At 39.9% G+C, this 24200-nt stretch overlaps 1 protein-coding gene across 1 annotated transcript in view; it reads right to left on the reverse strand.

Annotated features, from left to right (window-relative positions):
* arhgap35a (Rho GTPase activating protein 35a) overlaps positions 1–24200 on the reverse strand; it is a 137093-nt gene that overhangs the window by 40787 nt on the left and 72106 nt on the right. The window contains exon 2 of the mRNA XM_057839590.1: positions 8125–11973. Within this exon, the coding sequence (XP_057695573.1) occupies positions 8125–11862 (3738 nt within the window). The 5' untranslated portion in view covers positions 11863–11973. The remainder of the gene's footprint in view (positions 1–8124; positions 11974–24200) is intronic.

The raw sequence follows: 24200 nt of genomic DNA on the forward strand, positions 1-24200 counted from the left end.
AAAAAAAGACTAATTCACTGCTTTCACTCAAAAAACCTTTAGATCTTATAATAAAAAAATATATATATACCTAAAAATGCCGTTACGCTTGATAACACACATCACTTAAAAGTTAGGATTTTTTCCCCACGTGTTTCAATTGAATTTCTATTTGTGTCAAGCCATTTTTAAGTTCTAGTTAACTTTTAAGTTAGTCTAAACTGTAAGTCCTGATAGGATTTTGAGTTTTTGCAGTGTTCAAAATAAATTTATGATACAGGCTGTATTGGAGCACATTAGGGACCAGTGCTACTTGGTGGTTTTATCCAGCAATGACTACTGAGCTAAAATTGATAGTTAGCATTAATGAGTTTTTATTTTACACCCTCATCACTCCACAACGCTATGTTATGTTCAAGCCTGTATGTAAGACACGTTAGCCACACATCGAAAGTGGTCATAATTAATAGAAACCTAGCCCTCCGCAGGGCTAACGTTCCGTGAGCTAGTGACAGTAACGTTAATCTTATTTATTAGTGCTTAGCGCTCTACTGCTTTAAGATGGTGGCTGTTTACTAACGCTGCCCAGACGTGGCCGAGTCTGTCATTTTGCATCTAGTTCAACATACATGTGATCTCTATGAGACTCATCAGACGCTAACGGCTACCAACGTAGCATCGTGCGGGCTAGTATTTAGCAACGTCGGCGTCGTTTGTAGCGGCTGTCGGCTGCAGTAAGTTTTTTTTTGTTTTTGTTTTTGCTTCTTCCTCTACGCACTTGACATCAGCGCGCTGTCCCGCATTAAAAGTATTTCGAGCAAAACGTGATGCTCAGAGCTGTCAAAATAAACGATTACTCGAGGTGAATAAAATTACTTGGATACTTGGGATAAAAAAAACAAACAAATATAAATATATAGTATATACATATAATAAAAATATATATGGAAACACTGGCCTGCTTACTATGTTCCATGACTGCACTAATCTTACTTAATATTACAAAGTGTTATTATGTATTACCACATAGTAGTATACTATAATATTAATACTATATATTTGCCAGCAGCATTTGACCTCATTGTTTGTGATTTATTATGGTTATTTATATTCATTATTTATACATTAATGAAGAATATAGGTGTTCCAAATGTTTTCTGTGATTTAATAAACGTCAACAAAAATTTACTATATTAGTAAGACAAACTACTGTATTTTTCGGACTATAAGTCGCAGCTTTTTTTTCCCATAGTTTGGCTGGGGGTGCGACTTTACTCAGTAGCGACTTATGTGTGAAATTATTAACACATTATGATATCATTTTACATGTTATTTTGGTGTTTTGGAGTGACACTGATGGTTTCGTAAACTTGTTAGCATGCTCTTTATCCTATAGTTATCTGAATAACTCTTAATAGTTATGGCCACGTTCGCGTTCGGCCTTTGGCAATGTGTTTTCAATTGTATTATTGAATTTTTTATATTGAAATGCATGCTTTTAGTTTGTGGCGCTTTTACGCCCACGTGGGGGCGCACCCGCAGTTGTTTACGCGAAGAAGAGCGCTCACACGCCAGAAGAAGACTGACAGCTACGCAGCGTCTCAGAGCGAGTGGGCGAGAGACAGAGACAGAGAGCGAGACAGCGCGAGAGAGAGAGAGCGAGAGAGAGACAGCGCGAGAGAGAGAGAGCGAGAGACACACACACACACATGGCTGCGTACCTACGTTCATTGTTTATGCTTGTAAAATATCTCTACAGAGGCAACACCTGTGTGGATCATCTTTTCTGTTGTTGATGTGTGTTTTCCACTTGTGATCGGACACTTAGAGCCAGCTAATGCTAATGTAGCTAATGCTAACAAACGCATGCTAACCGTTTGTGACATTGCTGTAATAGCACCTAATTATCATTTATTTACGTTGATGCCAACCTGTTTGGTTTCGAGGACGAAATTCATTCAGCAAATTATACTGACGTCCAACATCGTCATTTGGGAGTTTAGCTCGCTGTATAACCAGGACCGAGCCATAGCGTCCTGGTGAGGACAGTATATTCACATTTCATTGTTCATGCACTGTACACTTATTCAGCATGTTATTCTCTATTGTATTTTTATATTAAATTGCCTTTCAAGATGACATATTTGTTCAAAGTTGTTGGATTTTATCAAGTCAATTTCCCACAAAAACGCGACTTATACTCCACTGGCGACTTGTAGTCCGAAAAATACGGTATATATTAGATAAGTCGACTAATCGTAAACAAACAAACAAACAAAAAAAAAAGTCTGCTGGCTAATCGGGAGAAAATTAGTCGTTTGGGACAGTCCTAGTCCAATTGTTGTTGAAATTACAGGGAGTCCTCCACATGTTTCTCTTATACAGACCATTAAGTATCATCTTGAAATTTACAGCATAGCATGTCATAAAATAGGAAATGAAAGTCAGGCACAAATTAAGCATTTCTCTCTTTCACAGTTTCTATTAGGGGTTCACAGAGACAGATGCCCTATCCATTTTAAAGTTTGAGCCATTCATGACAGTTCATGAGTTAAAAGGAGCATTATCAGCTCTGTCTCCACTTTTTATAATTCCCAGTTAAGTTTAATATCTTTGCAGGACTGTGTTGTCTATGTCAGACTAATCTCCCACTCTCCTACTTCTTGCATGAGGACACTCGAGTGGAGCTAGGTGACAGAGGAATTCAAAACATTCCACTTGCCGGCTGAAGACCAATGAAAAAAAGCTGCAGGAGAGAGTGGGGATTGGGGGGGGGGGGGGTTCCGGCCACTCGCTGAGTAAGGGAGGGAGTGCAGAACAGTTACACAGGTTGCGGATGCCTCAGGTAAATGGAGGGTGGTGCTAAAATAGGACACAGAAAGCTGTTTGAATTATTTGTTGCCACCCGTCACAACTCAGAGTTGACTGTTCCCTCGGGCTCACAGTGGATCTCAGATGTGTTGACTGCTTAAAAAGTCAAAGCAGAGTATACTTCCAAAGATGATCGGATAACTCAAAAACACCCACACAGACGGCTACCCTGAGGGGATTCCAGGCTAGAGCAGATTGGTTTTTTTTTAGTGGAGCCAGCTGCGTTGGATACACTACGATGGAACCGGATCACTTTTTTCACTCAAACAATGGCTTTAATATGGTCGTCAAAATGCTTTTAGGGGAGTCGATAATTAGCACAAAAACGATGAAACGCTGAAGGATTTGTTTTGAAGCACATACAGTAGATGCTAAATCGTGTTTATTGATTTTAAACAGGATCACAGAAGTTCAAGGGAAAGGTCAGACCTACTGGAGCCTGAAACCTTGCTTATTTAGGTCACAAACAGTTAGGCAATATAATGATGGTGTAGCCAGTATGCTATCTTTCCAGCTCGCACAATGTTGGATTAAATTTAAAGCCAAAATAAGTATTCAAAAGGGGTGGTGGGCACTTAAGGTCATTTGGTGATTAGAAAAAAACAAAAAGACATCACATAGGCCCCACAATGAATGTGTGAAAACCTGGTCCTCTCTACTACCAGGCATGGTAATTATCACACGAGCACAGCATACATACAAAGGCCTTCTGTACCAAGCCGTACAAGTGAATGAGCAGCATACCAGAACTGATAAACAGTTTAAGGTCAAAAGTGTCACTGAAGGGGTGGGGGAGAAGAGTGAAGAGGGAGATACCTATGAAAAACACACCACTCAAAAATCAGGGGAGTCAACTTTAAATCAGCAAAAGGAGCCTTCTCACTGCAAGGGTAACATCATTTACACCTTAATGGCAAGGTCAGTGTTGTAATTTAACAATTTCATATTTTGGGTGAACATGAACGGATATTTTTCCCTCTGTTAAAGAGTGCCATGTTTCACAAAACCTGGCTAAACATGCAGTAAACCAGCCTTTATATGTAGGGGAATAAAATATCTTATTTTGCAACCTCAGCCACAAAGAGTTGCATGACTACATGCATCATCAAAATGTAAAGCATGGCTGCCTGAAGGGGAAAAATGTGGTTACCTCAGTCGGAAAATCTGTATTTCTTGGCAACAAACTGTAAATTGGGTAGTTTATTGTTTGCTAGTCCCTGGTAGTATTTTTTATTAGATTTCTCTGGAGGGGAATCATACTTTAGTGAATAGAGAAAGTGAAGCAGTTGGCTTGGGAGTTCGCCGAAGTCACAGGTAGGTCTCCATTTTACGGTTGCCTCACCAGGCTTATGGTCTACGGTGCATAAAATCCCTGTACTCCCCTGAAGACAAGGGTGGAGTTCATTAGAGTGTGTTATGCAGTTTGAGTGACATTGCTGCAGTGACCTCGGAATGTGTTTGGACATTTAGAACTGTGGCCATTATTAGACTAAGGCCATTTAGGCAATAAGTCAGTCCTCATGTTTTTTATGTAAGATGTAAGGTGTAAGGTGAAAGCTGCAGCTGAAAAACACCAAAGCTTGATTCCTGCATGTAACCCTTCTGTTTGTTACATGTGCAGAAAGGAAAACAGAGAAGAAAGCATGTGAATGCATTACCATAATTTCCCGAATATAACGCGCACTTTTTTCCCCCAAAATCAACTTCTAAAATCATGGTGCGCATTATACACGGGTACAGGGATGGAGACAGAAATATATATTTATTATATATTTATTATATATATATATAGTACATATATATATACATAAAGACTTTTTTTTTTTTTTTCATTGACATGGCCATGCTGTGTTGAAAAAACGTATGCGGCGATCTGTTGCCGACCATTACGGTACGTGATGTCCCCACGTGCGTGATGTTTCAGTAATACTTCATTCTGATTAGTCGAAAGATTTCGTCTGTGTTAAATTTTGCTTTTTTCACTATTCATAGAGCACAGAATTTAGTTTCTTGAACTCATTTAAGTCAACGTTTATTGCAGCTCCGCAACTCGGACCATAACAACCATAACACAACACAGACTTCCTGTGAACGTCAACTATATCTGTCCCTCGGGAAACTGAAACCCAAATAACAATAGTTCCTATTGTTACAGTCTAGTGTACAGCGATGCGCTCTTTCCGATTTTCGACGTAAATCCTCACTTTTATTTTACCGTATCAATCCATGGAAGACACATTCATTCATCATGATGAAACGAGCAAGTTATACAGCAGCCTTTAAAAGAAAAGTCACATCTGTTTTGTTTTCTCCTGGATGCTGGTAAGTTGAAGAAGTTGTCAGATCATATTACCATACATATTGTCAGTTTACGGTAATGTTTTGAACAACCAATGTGCTATGCTGGTGCTGTGTTTTACCAGTCAGTAAGATGACATTTCTGTATCTGTACACGAGCTCTGATTTCTTGTATTCATCTATTTATTGGTGCTAAATTTGGGGGGGCGCGTTATACACGGGTGCGCCTTATATTCGGGAAATTACGGTAATTCTGTGTTCTAACTTCCGCGGCTGGAGCGTACCAACTCTTTCAATTACAGAGTGGTGTCCCAACATCCCTTTTGCAGTTTCCTCTTTCGTCCTGGTCATATAACAACATGGTGAGGCACATCAGGCTGTAATTCGAGTAGTGAATAGTTGACTAGACTCTTGAATAATGTTGAACGCAGTTAGGTCGTGTAGAAGGTTGCTACTTGAAGACACGTTTTCATACACTGTCGGACTGTCCGCGTGCACTGACGTCATCAGTGTCTTCACTCCCTTCACTGACAAATATATTGGGGCATTATCGTCACCTACTGTTCTGGAGTCGGCTGTCACCCAAAACTCACTTTTGTGTTGTCAACTGTTTAGACGGCAAAAGGGAGCGTTTTCAAGTGTTTCAATCTGGACGGCGTTTTCAACAGTTTCTTCGTTGTCACCTCTTGTTGCCTTTGTCGTGTAAACGGCCCTGAAGTTTAACTATAGAATTTAACTTTTTAAATTCTATAATACAATTCTAAAATCTATAAGTTATCCAACTATTTTGTAACCAAAGTGGCTTGTGGTACAGTTTAAATTAGAGGCAGATGTGTGGCAAACTAAGTAAAAAAAACATTTGGTTGTTACTGTAAAAAGTGTTACATCTGAAGGAAATGTGCAATTTTCAAGAAAAGTTTGTATTTAGATTTTTTTTTAACAATATTTGATGAAAACAAAACATTTTTTATCACAAATGGAAGATGTAAACACATTAACGCCTAATTTGTAGAGTATAAAAATAAAAGTACTAATAGTCGTACAAAGAAAATTATAAAGCAGCTACTTCGCGCTTCAAACTTTGTGCCCTCAGTCCACTGGCGATTTTTTTTCCAAGTAAAAGAAAATAAATAAATACAGATGAGCTCTCCCGATCCGATCACGTAGTCTCCTTCTCCCTCCTGCAGCTGCTTTTCTTGATCTGGCAGTGCACTGGAGTTCAAGTTCATTAAATCTAACGATGATTGACAGATATTAAGGTACGATCTTGCCAGAGACGCATGGAAGCCGAAACTTCAAAGCGCTGCATGCGTTAATCATAGTTTAGCTTGTTAAACAGTTGCTGTGGCAACTCATTGTGTGTAAGTGGGCAGCTTGAGCAGATTTGAGTGGACTCACTCAATGAAACATTTATTTAAAGACAAGCATTTTTCTACTTTATTCTTGTTTAAAAATAATTCAATGGGACAGTAACATGTTTAAAACATGAAAATTATTACATTTGAAGTGCTTAGAAAACATTTATTAAAATATATATAGATAAAAGTTTTTTTTTTTTTTAATTATATGCACTTCGGGGGGGAAAAAGTAAAAAAAAGCTTGTCTTATATGTATCTCTTTCCAATGCTAAATTTGAATAAATACATTGAACACAGACACACAAAAAAGAGGGGACGCTACTTCACTATTTTCACTTATCACAGCGGGTTCTGGTCCCCATTAAACGCAAAAAACGAGGGATCACTGTATGTACATCCATGATATGAAGCATTTTTTCCCCCCGTTTATGCTTGTTGTTATCGTCTGTTGGCTTGACTCCCAGGAATGTCTGTTGCAGGCATGTCACTATACAAACGGCTTTGATCTAGACCAGGGGTTTTCAACCCAGTCCTCAAGGCACACTGTGGGTCCTGGTTTTTGTTCCAGCCGATCCAGCAGAGACAGTTGAACCAATGAGGCTTCTGCTAAAACAAGCCACACCTGACTGCAATCAACTGATTGCACTTGTAAAACACCAGATTGGGGAAAAAGTGTTGTCATCTTGTTTGGTAAGAATGAAATCCTGCACCCACAGTGTGCCTTAGTGGAATAGGTTGGGGACCCCTGATCTAGACTATGACAGTTTTGACTGTAGAATTATTCCAAATGTAATTAATGCCAATAAAAAAAATATTTTAAAAGTAGGTCTATCCAAAGTCACGTTTTTGTCAACCTTGCAGGTAACTCCGTGTGATAATTTTCTGAACAGCATGAATGTTAACAGTTAATTATCTTACATGTATTCTTAGTTTCATTTCATTTATCAGCATATAAACAACAAGACGATGCTTTTGAATAGTTGGTTCACATACATTAAAGTGTTGGAGACTATATCTGTGTGAATTTCTTCCATCTGCAATTTAATGACTAGAGTTTTTATTTTGCCTCTGATAATAAGCTTGTTTAGAGGGCTCCCACAGAGCGGTCAGGGACAAACTTGCAAATGTGCTTTTAGGAGGATCCTCTCAAGTCTGTCATGTTTTCACTGAGCAAGGCTGCCCGAAAGCAGATATTCCACTAATTAGTCTTCGACTTCACCGATAAGTTATCCACGAAAGGAAGCAGGTGTTGATTCTAAGCCAAAAACTAATTATACTTCTACTCTAACCATAAACAAATCAATGTACAAAAAAATCCTGTATTGATTCGCAATGCCTTAAATATTCATATTAGACAAAATATTTGACACGTAACATTTGATGAATTCATCAGTAATGTCTGGATCAAAAATGTTTCATCTCTGTTCTTCAATTTCTCTCTTTGTTCTGTATTTAAATTTACATTAAGGTAGTTTATCTGTCTGTTAAGCATGCAGTGTTCTGGAATAACATTTTTAAGCAGTGAAAGGAAATAAGGTACCTCCGAATCAAAAATTACGCGGATGAACAGCAGCAAAAGTAATGATCACGGAGTTGTTAAATGTTTAAAAACACTGACCTTTGTATTTCTGCGCAGGCTCTTTAGGATATTTCTCCTTTTCGGATCTTCACTCTCTTCAATGGAATTGTCCTTTTGGCCTCCTCCGTCATCCTGGCTAGCTTTAGGTGGACCACCCATTTCATCGTCACTGCCTATTGAGAAGCTTGTTCTAAAACTGCTGAACTTCCCAAGTCGTTTAGATCTATCTCTGTAAAGCTTGGGCTTTATGCCAATGGCTGACAATTTTCTTCTACGTTCCAGTGAGCTGCTATCGGCCTCACTGTCCGACCCATTTCCACCAGCACTCCCGTTGGCGTGACCTTTGTTGGCGTTGCGAATAGTGATAATCTTGCCTTGCGTGCTATCATGAGGGACGGAGTAAATACTCTCCTCTTCTCCATGTCGAGGTTTGCTCACAGCGTCCATCGGCTCTGCATAATCCGAGGGATCGTAGCCACCATCACTACCTGGAGCCCAGGTGACAGCTTGCGGCAAGGAACGTCTGTTGGTGCCAACCTGCTGGTCCATATAAGGACCTAGATTGACCTTGCGGACAGGTTTAGGTTTCACTTGTGGAGGCACCTTGTTGTTCAGCTTACTCTCAAAAGTACTGAGCTCAGAAATGACAGAAAATGTATCACTTGAATCCATATCAGGCAGTTTAAAGCTAACCAGATGGGAGCCAAGGCCTCCATCTTCTCTCAGGGTTGGGTAAGGTGGTGAAGGGTCAATATCATCTTCTGAGTCCATAAGAATGTTAACTGGACTGGGAGAGCCGCAACGGGGGCTGGTGCTCTCATTGGTGCAGGCTTCCGCCACATTATCATACATGTGTGTAGCTTCGATAATGGTGCGCTGCTCAACTATATCCTTGAGAAAAGATTGGAAAAGATCTATTTTATGGAGCCCGCCTACAACTCCTCCATGCCCACATATTATTGTGCTAAACCTTGCGTCAATTTCATGAGCAAGTTCCTCTCCTTGACTGACCTGTTCCCTGGCTGACTCGGAGTCTGAAAGCTCCATCTGGCTTTCCCCAACTGCTAACAACTGGACTGGAATGATGTCTTGAACTTCACAAAGGAAAGCACATAACGTTTCCAAAGACGCTTTCCGGCGAGCTGAATAAACTGCAATGTAGCCATGGACCAGTTTAGTCTTGCGGAGAGTGAATGAGGAGTGGAAGGACAGCAAAGACAGCTCAATAGTCTGCCTCTGACTACCAACACTCAGATCCAGCAGGACAGAGGTGCCACTATGGAGGCTGCTAGTAGGGCGACAATGCTGGGGCAACAAGAAAGGAGCAAGGAGCTGATCCAGATCATACGTGTCTCCGCACATGAGGCACATGACAATCTTGAGGTCTGATTCTAGAACTGGTTGGGACTGAGAGTCTCTAAAGGCTGATAATGAAGGAGGTATGGGTGGTGAGCTGCTACGCAGACTTCTCCGGGACTCTAACAGACCTCGCAACATCTGATTGAGATGCTTTTCATTGAAATTGCGCCCATAGCCCATGCCTGGAGAGGCTGGTTCTAAGTAACGGCACTGCTGCTTTCCAGCCACCTGCACCCCTTGCTGGATAAGAGTGTGAGCAGTTTCCCCTCCAATATCCCCAATTGAACCAACCCCACGCTTAGTCACGAGCAGGAGGAAAAGTGGAAGTTGGGCTAAAAGGTTTTCTCTGTCCCTTCTACTTATGGTTGACTCTCGAAGCTTTTCTAAACTCTCAACAACATATGATAGTGATTCTTTTGAGTTGTACAAACACAGGCAACCATGGGGTGCAAAGGTTGGTGTGTGGAAGGAATTAACTGGCAGACGTACATTGCCTTCTATGGGTCGAAGGGCTAATTCATATATCTTTCCATCTAGCACGTACCGATCGTCACTGGTACACAATGCCCTTATTTCATTGGCCATCTCTCTGGCAAGCCCATCTTTGCCAAGGATGACCAGATTTATCCTTTCCGCTCTGCCTCCGTCTACTCTTGAACTATCTGGTGACGCATAGCGAGTGGGGAATCTAGAGGCAAGTATCTGCTCAAGTTTAGAGTCCACACAGTGGGGGCTGTTGGGGCAGGTGTCCTTTGTGGGGTGGTAGACAAAGTGGATATGTTTTAATACCAACGCGTCTCTCTCTGCCTGCAGTTTTTGTAAGGCTTTAAACCTTTGTTCCTCACCCAGCAGTTCCTGTATTGCTCCCATTTTTTCTTTACTTGGCTTTGCATCCACCTCCAGTTCATAAAAAAGCTCAGAGTATTCAAGAAGCAATTCTTGGAAGTCCTCTTTGGCTCTGTCAATAATCTCCTTCTGGTGTTTATTGTAGATATCCAAATATTCTGCTTCATCAAGCCACTGGTAAAAGTCTTCATTCATGATGAAGCTACGTGCTTCTTCCCACGGTTTACCTGGAGAAATGAATGGAGAGACACTCAGCTTCTCCTTAAACTCCCATCTCATTTCAGCCCGCTTGCGGTCATTCCTTAGCTGCTCCAAGTGGGTCTCGTAAATAGCCTCAGCCGTGCGAGTTTCAAGGAGGTCCTGTGGTATGCGATCATCCTCCATGTTGTCAATGTGGGGTGTGGTCTCCCATGGTGTGTCATCTAGTACAACAAACCAATGTGAAAAATCTCTCTTGGTCTCCAACACTTTCTGAACTCCAGACCAGCTCAAGTGGTCAATCTCATCCAACTGTGGTAGTAGTATAGACAAGGCCTGTGGTAGAGTACTTAGATATGCTTTCCTGCGTTTCTCGATATGGTCTTGCTTTAGTCTATGAACGTGTTGTTGGAATAGTTTCTTTGCTTTAGCTGTGCCCTCAAGGAAGACATATTCCTTGTATTCTGGAGCCGTCTGCATCCGGCGACTGACACTTGGCCACAACTCATTGTGGTTCTTCACAATTCGATTGACAAGCCACTCATAGCGGTCCTTGGCTGAAGCAATTTGTTGACTCTGCTGTTTCAGTGCCTCAAAGTAAGGGATTATTTTAGGCTTTCCTCTACTTTTGTCAATTAGTTGAACAAGTGTCAAAAAGGCTAAGTCAACATTAACATTGGAGCGTGCTGATGTTTCGACCACCTGGAGGTTTTTCTTTGCTAGTGCAAAGGTGTGCGAGTCTTTAATGTAGCGTTCAACTCCTTCATCGCATTTGGTGAGAACCAGTACCACAGGTTTCTTAGTTTTGGCAAGTTGGTTGTACAGATTTGTAACAAACTTCATCTGATCCTCAAAGCTGCGGTTCATGCCCCTGCTAACATCCACACAGAGTAAGAATCCATCTACCATGAGCTTGCCTTCAGGCATCTGTTTCTGTTCAAAGTCCTGCTCTAGCCCCAACTGGTCTGTGCAAAAGTACATCAGCTTCTCAGCTGAAGCCAACTTGGTGGAGGCAGCTCTCTTTATGTATGGCTGCAGTGCTGTGCTTCGATGTGGCTGGAATGTCTGGTCATCAATGAATTCTGTCTGCTCCACCACATTCATACGGCACTCCGGCCCCTCCTCCACAGTCCTACCAGCCTCTCCCCAGAAAAGGAAGTGGTCATTGTTCACTACGCGACCTCCAAAGTCACTGGTGCTGAGAACTGAGGTGTGGTCCAGGTAGAAGTCATCAGCACTTGGCCGGACGAAGCGGTTGCACAGGCAGGACTTTCCCACTCCACATTGGCCCTTATCTTTCTCTGTACCAGACAGCCCAACTACGACCAGGTTGTAGGTGGGAGCCCGCACATCTTGCTTTTTGGCCATCATCATCGCTGGCAGAAGCTCATCCTGTCATGCTTGCCTCAAGCTCTAGCCAGAGGGGGAGGCTGCCAAGGACACGGGTATCCCGTGCAAGAGGATTCGCTATACTCTGATCTGACCCTGTAAAACAGAAAATGGGAGAGAGAAAGGAGAAATTTAGATTAATAAAAAATGGTTATGAAATAAAACAAATTGACAAGCCTTTTTAATTGAATTACACGCCCAATCATCTTAATCAGCATTGACGGTACTGATAATCATTTTTATTTGTGATCCCAGAACTTCAACTGTTTCCTAGAAAGATTGTGGTCATTACAAAAGCTGATGCAATTAAGATCATCACTTAATCTACCGTAGCTTTTTTCCTGGCAAAAGTGATTCGCAACTTCAAAAAATAAGGTTGGGTAGATGGCAACACTAATAGTGGCACTGTCATTGTTAAGCCTCAATATTTTGGGGCCATTAACTATATATTAAAACAACAACTGTGGTCATAAACTGTGGTCATCGGGATGTGTGGGTTTTTCTGTTCCAGAGGAAAGATTAGCAATATTATTACATTTCTCAATAATTTGACACACAAACACACCAGTAATTAAAAAAAATCGCACCAAACTAATATCATCACCCTGAATCAAAAGACATACATTACAAATACATGAAAGCATACATGTGGTCTAAGTTACTAATTGGCCGACTAGGGAAAGCCATCTGTGTTTTAAAAGCTAAAAATGCTGTTTGCCGACTTGGAGTATGTCAAAATCAAAAAGATGTTTTCTGAATTTTCTCAAATAGAAAACAAATACACAGTGATAGAGTCAAAATTTGTTATAGTTCATGTGACAGTAAATGGGAAAATTTTGAATTGTTTTGGCATCCAAAACATACACATTTATTTTGGGGGTAGCTCAACAGTTGTATAATGCATTCTGTCATGAGACATTGTCAAAAGAAAAAAACAAAACAAAACAATAAAACAACCTTCGCTGATGGTACAATTTGTAAAGAATAAAAATCTTGACATCCAAAACACAGAAACGACAACTCTTATCAGTCTCATGACTTAACCATTCACAACATTAAAACAAACATTATTATTCAGCATGAATCGCCCGTTAGAGACAGTTAAGCCCAATCGAACCTGATTTTCTGTTGTCGAGAGTTTGCGGATCCACATTCATCTTTTAAAAACAATGAACTTCAAAGTATACCTTGTTGTTCTCGAGGGGTAAGTGGAGGAACATTACCGGCAAGGTTTAAAAATATATATATACATTTAAATAAACAACACAGTGGAATCAACTGCATAAAACAATCAAACAACTGCCATGTGTCAACAATGGCATATAAAGCGTGTTTCATTTTGAAAAGCTGACAGGCAGTATTTGCTTAAAGTTCAAAGCTGACAGTTACAGCAAAGGCCTTAGAACCTGGATTTCTTAATTCCTGTAAGACTGTGAATCTAAATGACAAAGGAAAAATATTTCCTGGAGTGCTTTTGCCAGGTATGTGACAAGGAAGGACTCATGAAAACAATGCCTTGGTATTTTTATATTACTAGGATAAAGAATAAAATATTAATCAACAAGCGATTATAGCAATAAATCTTGTTCCTCTTAAAATGAAGTTTCACTTAGACAATGCTGTGGTCAACTCATCGATAGTTATATGTTTATAGCTAAAACCTAAGGCATCTTATATTACATTGTATTACTAGTTTAGCCTTGTGTGACTTGAGATACAGTAGATCAGATAAATCGAAAAAAAGTTGAGAAAAATGAGTTTCGCAGGCGAAAAATCTTCTCACTAAAGTACTTTCATGGCACACTTACAAAAACTACCTACTGTGGACAATGTGATAAATAGACAGGAGGACGTCCTACTTTAGATCTGTATTAGACAACTGACCTATATTGGCTTTAGCAAACATGCCCAGGCATGTGGACACAAAGACTAATCAGTTTATATCCTTTTGTAACAATCCAGAGATAATCATTTATGGTGAAAATTACTTGGTCACTTGTGGTACTCCTGATAACTGAAGAATATATGACCATATGATTTTTCTGGCACCGCCTTTATTCAGCATGGAACAGTGCAGTTATTCTTTTAATTAGAATTTTGCCTAACAGCTAACACTTTTTCCTCAGGGGTCGTTTGGATGTGACCATACAAGGAAACATGCAAACTTAGCCACAAAGTGGAAATTTTATAAAAATACTAAAGAAGACTAGGGATGCAACAATACAGTTAAGTCACGGTTCGGTACGATTTTCGATATGAGGGACACGATATTCGATTCGATTCCATACATTTAATGCTCTGAAACAAAAAATATAAATAACAATGCCATCATATAAGCATGCATTATAGTGCATAATATTTATGTGCTTAGTTCTTACTGACCTGGAGACAATTTTGTGTAAAAGTGCTGAGAACAATATTTACCGTTTGTAAAGTGAGGTGGGGCACACTGTTGATTGCTGTTACTCTCTTAGCAGGTATGTTTACCACATGAGAAAAACACCCTATTTGGGGTCCGAGTCTATCTGTGTTACGTACTGAATTAACAATATTTGCAGTAGGGCTGACCCAAACGACTAATTTTGTCCCGATTGGTCAGCCGACTATTTTTACGATTAGTCGACTAATCTAATAATTTAAAAAAAATTTTTTTTTTTTTTTTTTTTTACTAATTTAGCAATGAAATTTTTGTTGACACTTATCAATTTACAAAAACATATTGGAACACTTAAATTATTTTTTAAAGCACAAATAAACACGTAAATAACAATAATAAATCACAAATAAACAATGAGTTCAAATGCTGATAGAATTAACTAGTGCAAAAGAATGGAATGTAAACAGTTTCAGAACACTGACTTTGCCTTTCCAACATGATTCAAAACAATTCTTTAAAAAAAAACTAGCATTAATATTATATAGTATAGTATCATATATAAGTATTATAATAATTATTCATTGGCAATCAGATTTTTCATAAAGGGTGTCATTTTAAAGGTATTCTTAGTGTAGAATCTGAATTCTGAAGTATGTGGGATTAACTCCAGAAATCGCTATTTATATGACGAACATGACATGCTTTTATTTTGAAATGTTCACCAAAGTACGTTCGCTAAACCGCTAACTTCAGCTTTACACTCCGCAAATAAACTTACTTTTTGTCATTGCATGTAGTGTCAGTAATAGATTTTTTTTGGTCAGTTTTTTTCGTTTGCAAATGCTGTTAACCAGCGATTTTTCATGTTTGAAGTGTCACCTTTTAACTGCAAGTTTGCTTTTACGAGACGAATGCCAGTGTTTTATAGCAGGCTAAAGTAAGTTGCCTTTTTCCCCCATTCACCTTAGTGTAGCAGTGCTAATGTTACAGTGTTTAATATAGATGTGTTTTCTTACAGCGTGCTGATTAGAGTAAGGAACTGGAGTCTCATATGCCATCAGCACGCACACACCAATGTATGCACGCACGCACGTGCGCAGCGATAAAAGGCAGCCATGAAAATTACGGCCCTCATTTTTATTTGCCGTGCGATAAATGGACTCATTGCATATCGTGACAGGCTTAGCAACTTCAGTAAAACATGTTGTTAGTTAGTTAGTTAGATGGACTTACAAACTGGGTGACGGCGCTTTAGGTGTTTATTCAAGGCCGACGTGCAGCCAAGCTTGGGCATTGAAGAGACAGGACACAAGAGTGTACCCTCCTTTGTTTCTTTGAAATATAAGTCAATGTTTTGGACACTCTGGTGCGCTTTTTTGGCTTTGTGCCGCTTTCCCCGCTTGCATACAGAGCGTCTGACATTCTGAACTTTCCACGCATATATTTTTTTTAACCCTTCATTCACCGCCAACGGGATGTTGTGCTTGTCGACGGATTTACGTCATCGATGACGTCGACTATGTCGACTAGTCGGGACAGCTCTAATTTGTAGCATTATCTATAATCACTGGGATGGATTGATTTGGCCCACTTAACTTCCATTCAATCCTGGCAGATTTTAATTCATTGATGTAGTGTATGGACTACGCCTCCCATGATCACTCTGGGCTCACGCAGCCAATGGCATGGGACTTGGGGGATCTAACGTAGCACATCTAGGTTGCTATTTGATGATATCTACTGTGTGCGCGCGAGTTTTGTCGGGCATTAAAAAAAGTTAACAAACACCACAGAAGTCATGTCGGCTCATTACTGCATAACACCAGCATTTGACAATCGGCTTTCATAAACAGGGCGAGTTTGAAGTACAGCGCTCTTAATTTGCCACTCCTTGTTCATCATGTAACCGTGAGTTAGGGGTCTGTGACCCACGGCCTTTACCGTTCTGTTGACAAAGCAAGGTTATTCGTAGCAGCCAAGTTGGCAACAATATATTGACGGTCTTTGTTGTACGTATCCGAAAAGACAGTCTTTACATAATATAAAGGAGTGGGGATAGCATATCAGATCATCCAAAATACTGCCAAATAATGGATCAGTATGATATTGTAGCCGGCAAGTTTCTGTCTTTCCTCATGAGCTAGGATCCAAGTGCGCCACAGCTCCTACCATTCATGCAGTTTGGGGGAGGAGTCGAAGAGGGGGGCTGCTAGCGGCAGAGTTTTCAAGGCAAAGCTGCGCCGGACATTTTAGCGAGAGACGACAAAAATAAATTCAGAAAATATATTTAGGGAGCTTATCATTTGGATCGAATGTTTTTGCGTATCGAATCGAAAAGGGCATATCGAACGGTTCAATATGAAACCGAGTATTGTTGCATCCTTAATGAACACAGCGATGGCATTGCTAAAGATAATAAGCTTGTTAATGCTTCTCCAACAAAGCAGACATATGTCAAGCAGGGACTCATTACTCCCTTAAAATACAAGTAAACGGTCATCCCAATTACACAGTATGTGGAGCAGTTTTGCAGCTCCTTGTGAAAATTATGACAATGTTTTTTTCATTTCTACTAGACTATCCTATGGTGGCCGAGAAGTGTCAGGCGAAACGGTCCAAACAGTTTGCAAAGAGGAAAAAGCATGAACCCAAATAGCCACAACACACCCACCAATTGCAAATGCTTTGAAAAAGAAGAAAAAGCACAAATGCAAATTGGTTAAAGCTCAATTGTAAATGGACACAGCACAAATGCAAACAACCACGACACGAACCCCAATTGCCCGTAACAGAAGTGCAAATGGCTCGCAAAACGAATGCGAATGGCTCGCAAGAAACTGTAAAAAACCACTACGCGAATGCAAAAGGATGACCCGGAAGAAGAAGAAATTCCACAGACGTAGACATGAAGACTACAACTCCCGCCCTGCTGGTGCCACCATAGAGATGGTCACAAAGCAATACACACCAAAGTGTGAATTTGAGAGCGAATTTCTGTAACTTACGTTTTCAAGCGCTGCACATGTGGGGATTTGACGTAATAACTTGTGGTTACGTGGCAACAGGAGTTGAAATCCTCATGTCTACTTCCGTGAAATTTAGTCTACAGCCCCTTTCACACACATATCCCGGTAAATTCCCATGTAAGGTGACACGGGATTTACTCGCGTCATTGTTTTCACATATGGAGAGATATCCCGGGAATGACTTGGGTTGGACACTTTCACAGACTTGTCCCGTGTTGACCACTGGCACTCTCTGTGCGGGAGGGCTGCTGGCGCGATTTTATACCCTGGACCATACGTCATTCTTGGTCTGCATCGGCTGTCATATTCTGTTGGTCAGATCGTGTTTTGTTACAGAGGTTGTGGGAGTGTTCCCGACGTTGTAACTGCAGCCAATTCAGGTTCATCAAGACTGTTTTTAAGCCCAAGCGATCCAAGAGAAGGATGCCGAAATATCAACTTGCTGGGCGCCATTCGACACCTTGTACTCTCCAATTTTGAGCATTTATTAGCTTGTTTGTCTCCCGCCCTTGTTGTGAAATCCCCTATGTTGTGCTGGTAGTTGAGTGTACTTTTTTGTTGTCTTATCGGCTCTCTGCCTACCGCTTAGGTTAATATTATTGATCCCCGTCAACCTACTGTCACGGCCCCATTGTGTTATCCCCCTTTTCTGTGATCGCGTGTATTTTTTAGGGCTGTCAAACAATTAAAATTATTAATCGAGTTAATCACAGCTTAAAAATTAATTAATCGTAATTAATCCCAATTCAAACCATCTCTAAAATATGCCATATTTTTCTGTAAATTATTGTTGGAATGGAAATATAGAACACAAGACGGACATAAACATTCGACATACTGTACATAATTACTGTATTTGTTTATTATAATAATAAATCCACAAGATGGCATTAACATTATTAACATTTCTTCTGTTAAAGGGATCCACGGATAGAAAGACTTGTAGTTCTTACAAGATAAATTTAAGTACAAGTTATAGTAATTTTATATTAAAACCCCTCTTAATGTTTTCGTTTTAATGGAATTTGTAAAATTTTCAATCAAAAAACAAACTAATAGCTTGCCATTGTTGACGTTGCCGAGCGGTGACGTCACATCGGGTTCCCTACCATTCCTCCACGATGTCTCTAACTACGTAAGGTGAAATACACCACAAGGTGTCAATGGCGAGTTTTAAATTAATTTGAGATCTAGCCAAGGCAAAGTCAGTAAGTTTTATGTGTATTTTGCATTGCTATTTTGATTGGGAACGCCAGTTCTCTTTGCATTGAGCGCTTTTCTTTTTGTGAACATTTTTCTTGAGAGATAGCAATATTCTTTTTGTTGTGCTTTCACTAAATGATACCGTAGCGACTTAACCGTTCCGCCCAAATGCATGATGGAAAGTTGGGCAACCATGAGTGTCAGTAGTCGCTGCAAATGGTATACAGTATGTTCTGCGTTGTGTTCAATTAGGCGTGTTAAGAAAAAGATCGTCTCTTGCGCCGGCCAAATGCATGATGGGAAATTGGGCAACCATGACTGTTACTAGTCGCTGCCAAAGCTTAAACCAATAAAAGGCGCCTCCAATGAACGGCTGTGTCCACTCGCATTTCTCTGCCTTTTCGCTCTCAATGTGCTAAAACAGCATCATTGTAAACTGTTTGAGGCAACGCATTAATGTTAATTACGTCAAATATTTTAATGTGATTAATTTAAAAAATTAAGTATCGCCCGTTAACGCGATAAATTTGACAGCCCTAGTACAATTTTTGTATTTAATAACCCCATGAACGCATCCCTCTATTTTTTGCTTTGAGATACAACCTTGTTTCCAACAAAATAAACCACACATTTCAAAAGGTGGGCGATGGACTGACTCTCTTCCTTGGCTCTACGATCTAGTAGCAATTTAATTTCGATGTGTTTTCAGTTTTATTTACCTATTTCCAGCTTGCTATATTGATAATTGCTATGTTTGTTTACCGCTTTTTATCCTACTGCCAAGAAAGAAGAACTGATGATTGGCCCGCCATAATACTTACGTCATCAGCCATCGTACTGTGACACGGGAATTTAACGCCTGCTTTCACACACACTGCTGCCCTGCAAGTCCCGGCCATTATAGTAAGATGAAACTCGGTAAATGTCCACGTCATCTCCGTGTCAGTCAACCTTAGAAATTTCTTTCACTTACGAGGGCTGCCCGTTTGTTCAGTTATATGTGAAAGGGGCTTACTTCCAGGTCATCCTCTTGCATTCGTACTGTTGCTTCTTGTGGTCGTATTGCGAGCCATTTGCATTTGTGAATTGGGTTTTTGCTTTTGCCAATTTGCAATCGTGCTTTTGCAATGGCATACCGCACACATGCTATTTTTAGACCGTGACGTCGCATCGTAAAGCGGAAATAATGCCGAAGTGGGACATTATAGGCCCGCCCTCGCATAGAAACAACATAATTTGTGCCACTTTTCTCCGGTAATCTTTTCAAAACCGAACATGCCGATCACGCATTGCTTTTTTGGAACTTGTAGAAACGACTCTAGACATTACGACACATGAAGGATGTTTTCTTCATACGTTTCCGGAAACCAAAAACTCGGGAGGAAAAAATGTGAAGACCGAATCAACTTGCGCAGACTTTAACACCGGCTCTTTGAATCCATTCACATTTCATATGCAGTAAACATTTGCTTGGGTTGTCATGGTCTTTCAGAGGACAAAGAGGTAAGCCATTTTTATATTTTTAACGTATTTTTTTTTGCGTAACGTTGTGCCGTACTGCTTCTGTCTGACAATGAATGACCTGAAAAGAATTACAATGGTATCTGACTGCCACTGTTACCGTTTCTGTTATATATATATATAAACAACTTTAATAAGGGGGAAGTGTAAATAAATTATAGAATTAAGATTTGTTATCAATGAAAAAATTAAAAGTGTTCGTTGGCTGTCACAGAGTAGCATTTGCGATGGCTACAAAAAGCTAACTAAATTACCCCCAAGAAGACGTAGGACAACCAGATGATATATATAAGACAGACAGGGCTGATGGTAAAGGATAGCTTGTTGAAACAGGAGAATGTCATTGTCAGTTGCGTCGATAAAAAAGGCTATGCTTAGGTCGGCTCGTTTTTTTTGTCTTTTTCAGCCTTCGACACTCAAGCCATCTCTTTAACTGAACATTTTTATGTTCTTCCACATCTTTGCCAATGAATTTGGCAGCAGGCACATCATTTTTGGAGAGAATTGGTAGGTTTAGCTCTGTAAACATCTCCTTCGTACACGATTTCCATTCATTTCCTATTAGGGACACCCGGTGGCTTGTCCCTATTTAGCAACAGTAGCTAATGTCATGAATATTAATGAACGGAAGTGACGTGTTGCTTGCGGTACGTCATTGGGGATCGTGTTGTGGCAGTTTGTATTTGTGTTTTTTTCTTTTTGCAAAGCGTTTAGAATTTGCATTTCGCCTGACACTTCTCGGCCACCGTAACATCAACATTTGAAACATATGACAAAAACACTAAGTCAAAACTAAAGTCAACCAAAACTGCAATATTAGTGTTTTGTGATAAATGACTGGCATACACAGAAGCATGCATCAGAAGGACTTACAAAATGTGGGGGTTTAAAAGTTTAAAACAGCAGATGGTGACAAATAAACGCCTCGTGAGACTGACTGCCGTGCCTAAGACAAACTGACAGAACAATAGAACATAAATGGCAGTCAAACTTTACAAATGTGCCTGCTTCGGCAACACGCCAACTGGCAGACTAAGAGCAGTATTTCCTAAAGAAATATATTTATTTGAAGAACACTTGCCCCTCTTTAGGTAGAATTTTTAAGACACCAAAGCCTGAACTCATTTTAGAGATTCATTGGATGATACAGATTGGTTCACTTTGAGGTCCAGTGTCCGGTACACATGTCCAGACACATACCACCGTGCCAGGGCACAGTGTTGAGACCAAAATAGGTTAAGGCATGTGCTGCTAAATTTTAATCTTAAAAACTGGAGGGTAAGTTTAAAAAAAAAAAAAGGGGGGGGGGGGGGGGGGGTGGAGGAAGAACAGGAAGGATTGAAAGGTTCTGTTTGGGGGAGGAGGTCGAGGGTGGGAAGTTAGCACACAGGGAAAGGATGGGGGTATGGAGAAGAATGGTTCGGAGGGGTAGGCGATAGAGGTCAGTGGCCCAAGCCATGTGAGCTCCACACTGGAATCCCCTCAGGAAAGAAGGGGCAGGGTGTGGTAAAGCAGGGATGAGTAAAGTCTCACAATCTAACACTAAAAGGGACCACTTGCAATAAATCTGATCTGATTACATTTTATTTGAACTATATTTTCAAAAGCAAACCTTTGATGAAGGTGGTGTAGTTTCATGAAAGACTATCAGATTAGCTGACATTTCAACATCCAACTGCACAGGTATTTCAGTTATGTGACGTCTCAGTGCAAAGAGGAGTGCATAGATAAGAGGCAAAGTAGAAAATAGTCTGGTGGATATACTACATAAATAATTAGGATATTCAATGCCATTTCTTTCGTGTGCGAACTACGGGGAAAAAATGGCTTATAGGGAAATACAAGGACCTTTTTCAGAAAACTGCAAGTTATAAAATTGAAACTGGCAGGATAGTTTAAGTCGCACTTTATTACACAGTCGCTTACCGCGGATTCTTGATGGGAGCACGACTGGCTCAGCCAGAGCAGAGCTGTGCAAGCTTGAAACTACTGCTGAGAGCAGAGCATAAGTTTAATTTGTTTAAAAAGTGTTTTCAACAGTCTTAAAGTACCTTCACACAGTTGACATGGCTCCTACCTGGAAAGTATAATGTAGGATAGGGATGTGCTATCGGTGATGTAGAATCAGTTTTTTCTAAGTGCATTTACTACACAAAGTACTATTCACGCAGCACTTCTTTGTTCCTTTTTTCCCCTAATAATTTAAAATGGTTAAAAGAGACAAGTAACAAGAGCCCATTCTAGGTCACTACCCATCACGCGGACAAGAGATACTGAGAATGATAGGCAGAACGGTAGTGGTGCATCAGTGCGTGAGGTTCACAAAAACATGTGCTACAAAGGCCAGCCAGGGAAGAAGAGGCTGTGTTCACTGTCCATAAGGAGGAATGCCTGAATACCAGGGGTGAAAGTTCCTAGAATTACTTGCTGGAATTCCCCGAGCCTAATTTTCGTGTATGTGTGTTGGGGGTCAAACCTCCTAAAACCACCAAAATGCAAAAAATGCTTTTGGCACAGTTATAAATATAATAACACACAATAAAACACAACATGTTTTACACATGCATTACGATGAACATAAATACAAAACTGATTTTTATTCAAAATAGTATTTTTTTTTTTTTTATAAGATTTACGAAATTGTCTAAAACTTTTTTTCCCTCATTTCCTCAAATCTAAATGCAAAACCTTACTTTTAACTATTCAAGAATATTCACATTGAAATTGACGATAATGGAAACTTTTTTTTAAATAATAAAGATATAATATACATTAGCAAAAGTACAAATGACTTGCATTATACACAGTGAAATGAAATATTTTGAAGATAAAGCAAACATTGACTTTTTTTTTTTTTTTTTAATCATGCGGAAACAAATAAAGTAGCCTAACATTAATGAACAAAAATAAGTCCAAAGTGCACATTAACATGGAAAACCTCATTAATTCCTTCCTTTTTCTTATCAATTCGATCAATTTTCTGTTGCATTGGCTTTTTTTATAGCATGAATTCAACAAGCTGGTTTTCCCCCATTCTATTTGTTGTTTCAAAAAACAAAAAAAAAAAGTGCATTTGAACCAATCAGAGCTAACTATCCATGATGATAACATGCCAGTATGTCAGCCAATTGAGCGGACAGCAGAGTCCAGTGTTTTTTTTTTTTTTTGGCTGTCTGCATGTGAACAGCGACACGACTTGTCAGACACTTGGAAGAACTACGTAGAATAAATAAATGATTAATATCGGTGGAAACATGACGCTACACAAGCACTTTATTAGGCTTGTTGTTAACACTTGTAGAGCTGAAACGGATACTCGAGCAACTCGAGTAACTCGAGTTTAAAAACTGATCCGAGTAATTTTATTCACCTCGAGGAATCGTTTAATTTTGCCAGCTCTAAGCATCACGTTTTGCCTGGACTACTTTTAATGCGGGACAACGCGCTGACATCACGTGCGTAGAGGAAGAAGCAATAATTAAAAAAAAAAAAAAAAAAAAAAACTTACCGCAGCCGACAGACGCTACAAACTACGCCGACGTTGCTAAAAAGTACGCCCGCATGATGCTAGTTAGGTAGCAGGTAGTGTCCGATGAGTCTCATAGATATCACATGCATTTAAGACTAGATGCAAAATGCCAGACTCAGTCGCGTCTGGGCAGCGTTAGTAAACAGCCGCCATCTTTAAGCAGTACTCAGCGCTAATAACTATAACGTTACTGTCACTCGCTAACGTAACGTTAGCCCTTCGGAGGGCTAGGTTTCTATTGATTATGACCACTGTCGATGCGTGGCTAACGTGTCTTACATACAGGCTTTATTAATTCTGTAAAAACACTGCGCTGTAGAGTGATGAGGGTGTAAAATTAAAACATAATAAAGCTAACTGTCAGTTTTAGCTCAGTAGTCATTACTGAAAAAATGTTCTCCAATACAGCAGGTATCATACATTTATTTTGAACACTGCAAAAACTCAGAATCCTACCAGTACTTACAGTTTAGACTACTTTAAAACTTAACTAAAACTTAAAAATAGCTTGACACAAATGGAAATTAAATTGAAACACGTGGGAAAAACATGTAGCTTTCAAGTGATGTGTGTTATGAAGCGTAATTACGTTTTTAGGTAAGAAATAAGTTTTTTTTAATAAGATCTAGAAGTTTTTTGAGTGAGAGCAGTGAGTTTTTTTTCTAGT

Source organism: Corythoichthys intestinalis, chromosome 6, assembly GCF_030265065.1.
Source record: "Corythoichthys intestinalis isolate RoL2023-P3 chromosome 6, ASM3026506v1, whole genome shotgun sequence".
NCBI lineage: Eukaryota > Metazoa > Chordata > Actinopteri > Syngnathiformes > Syngnathidae > Corythoichthys > Corythoichthys intestinalis.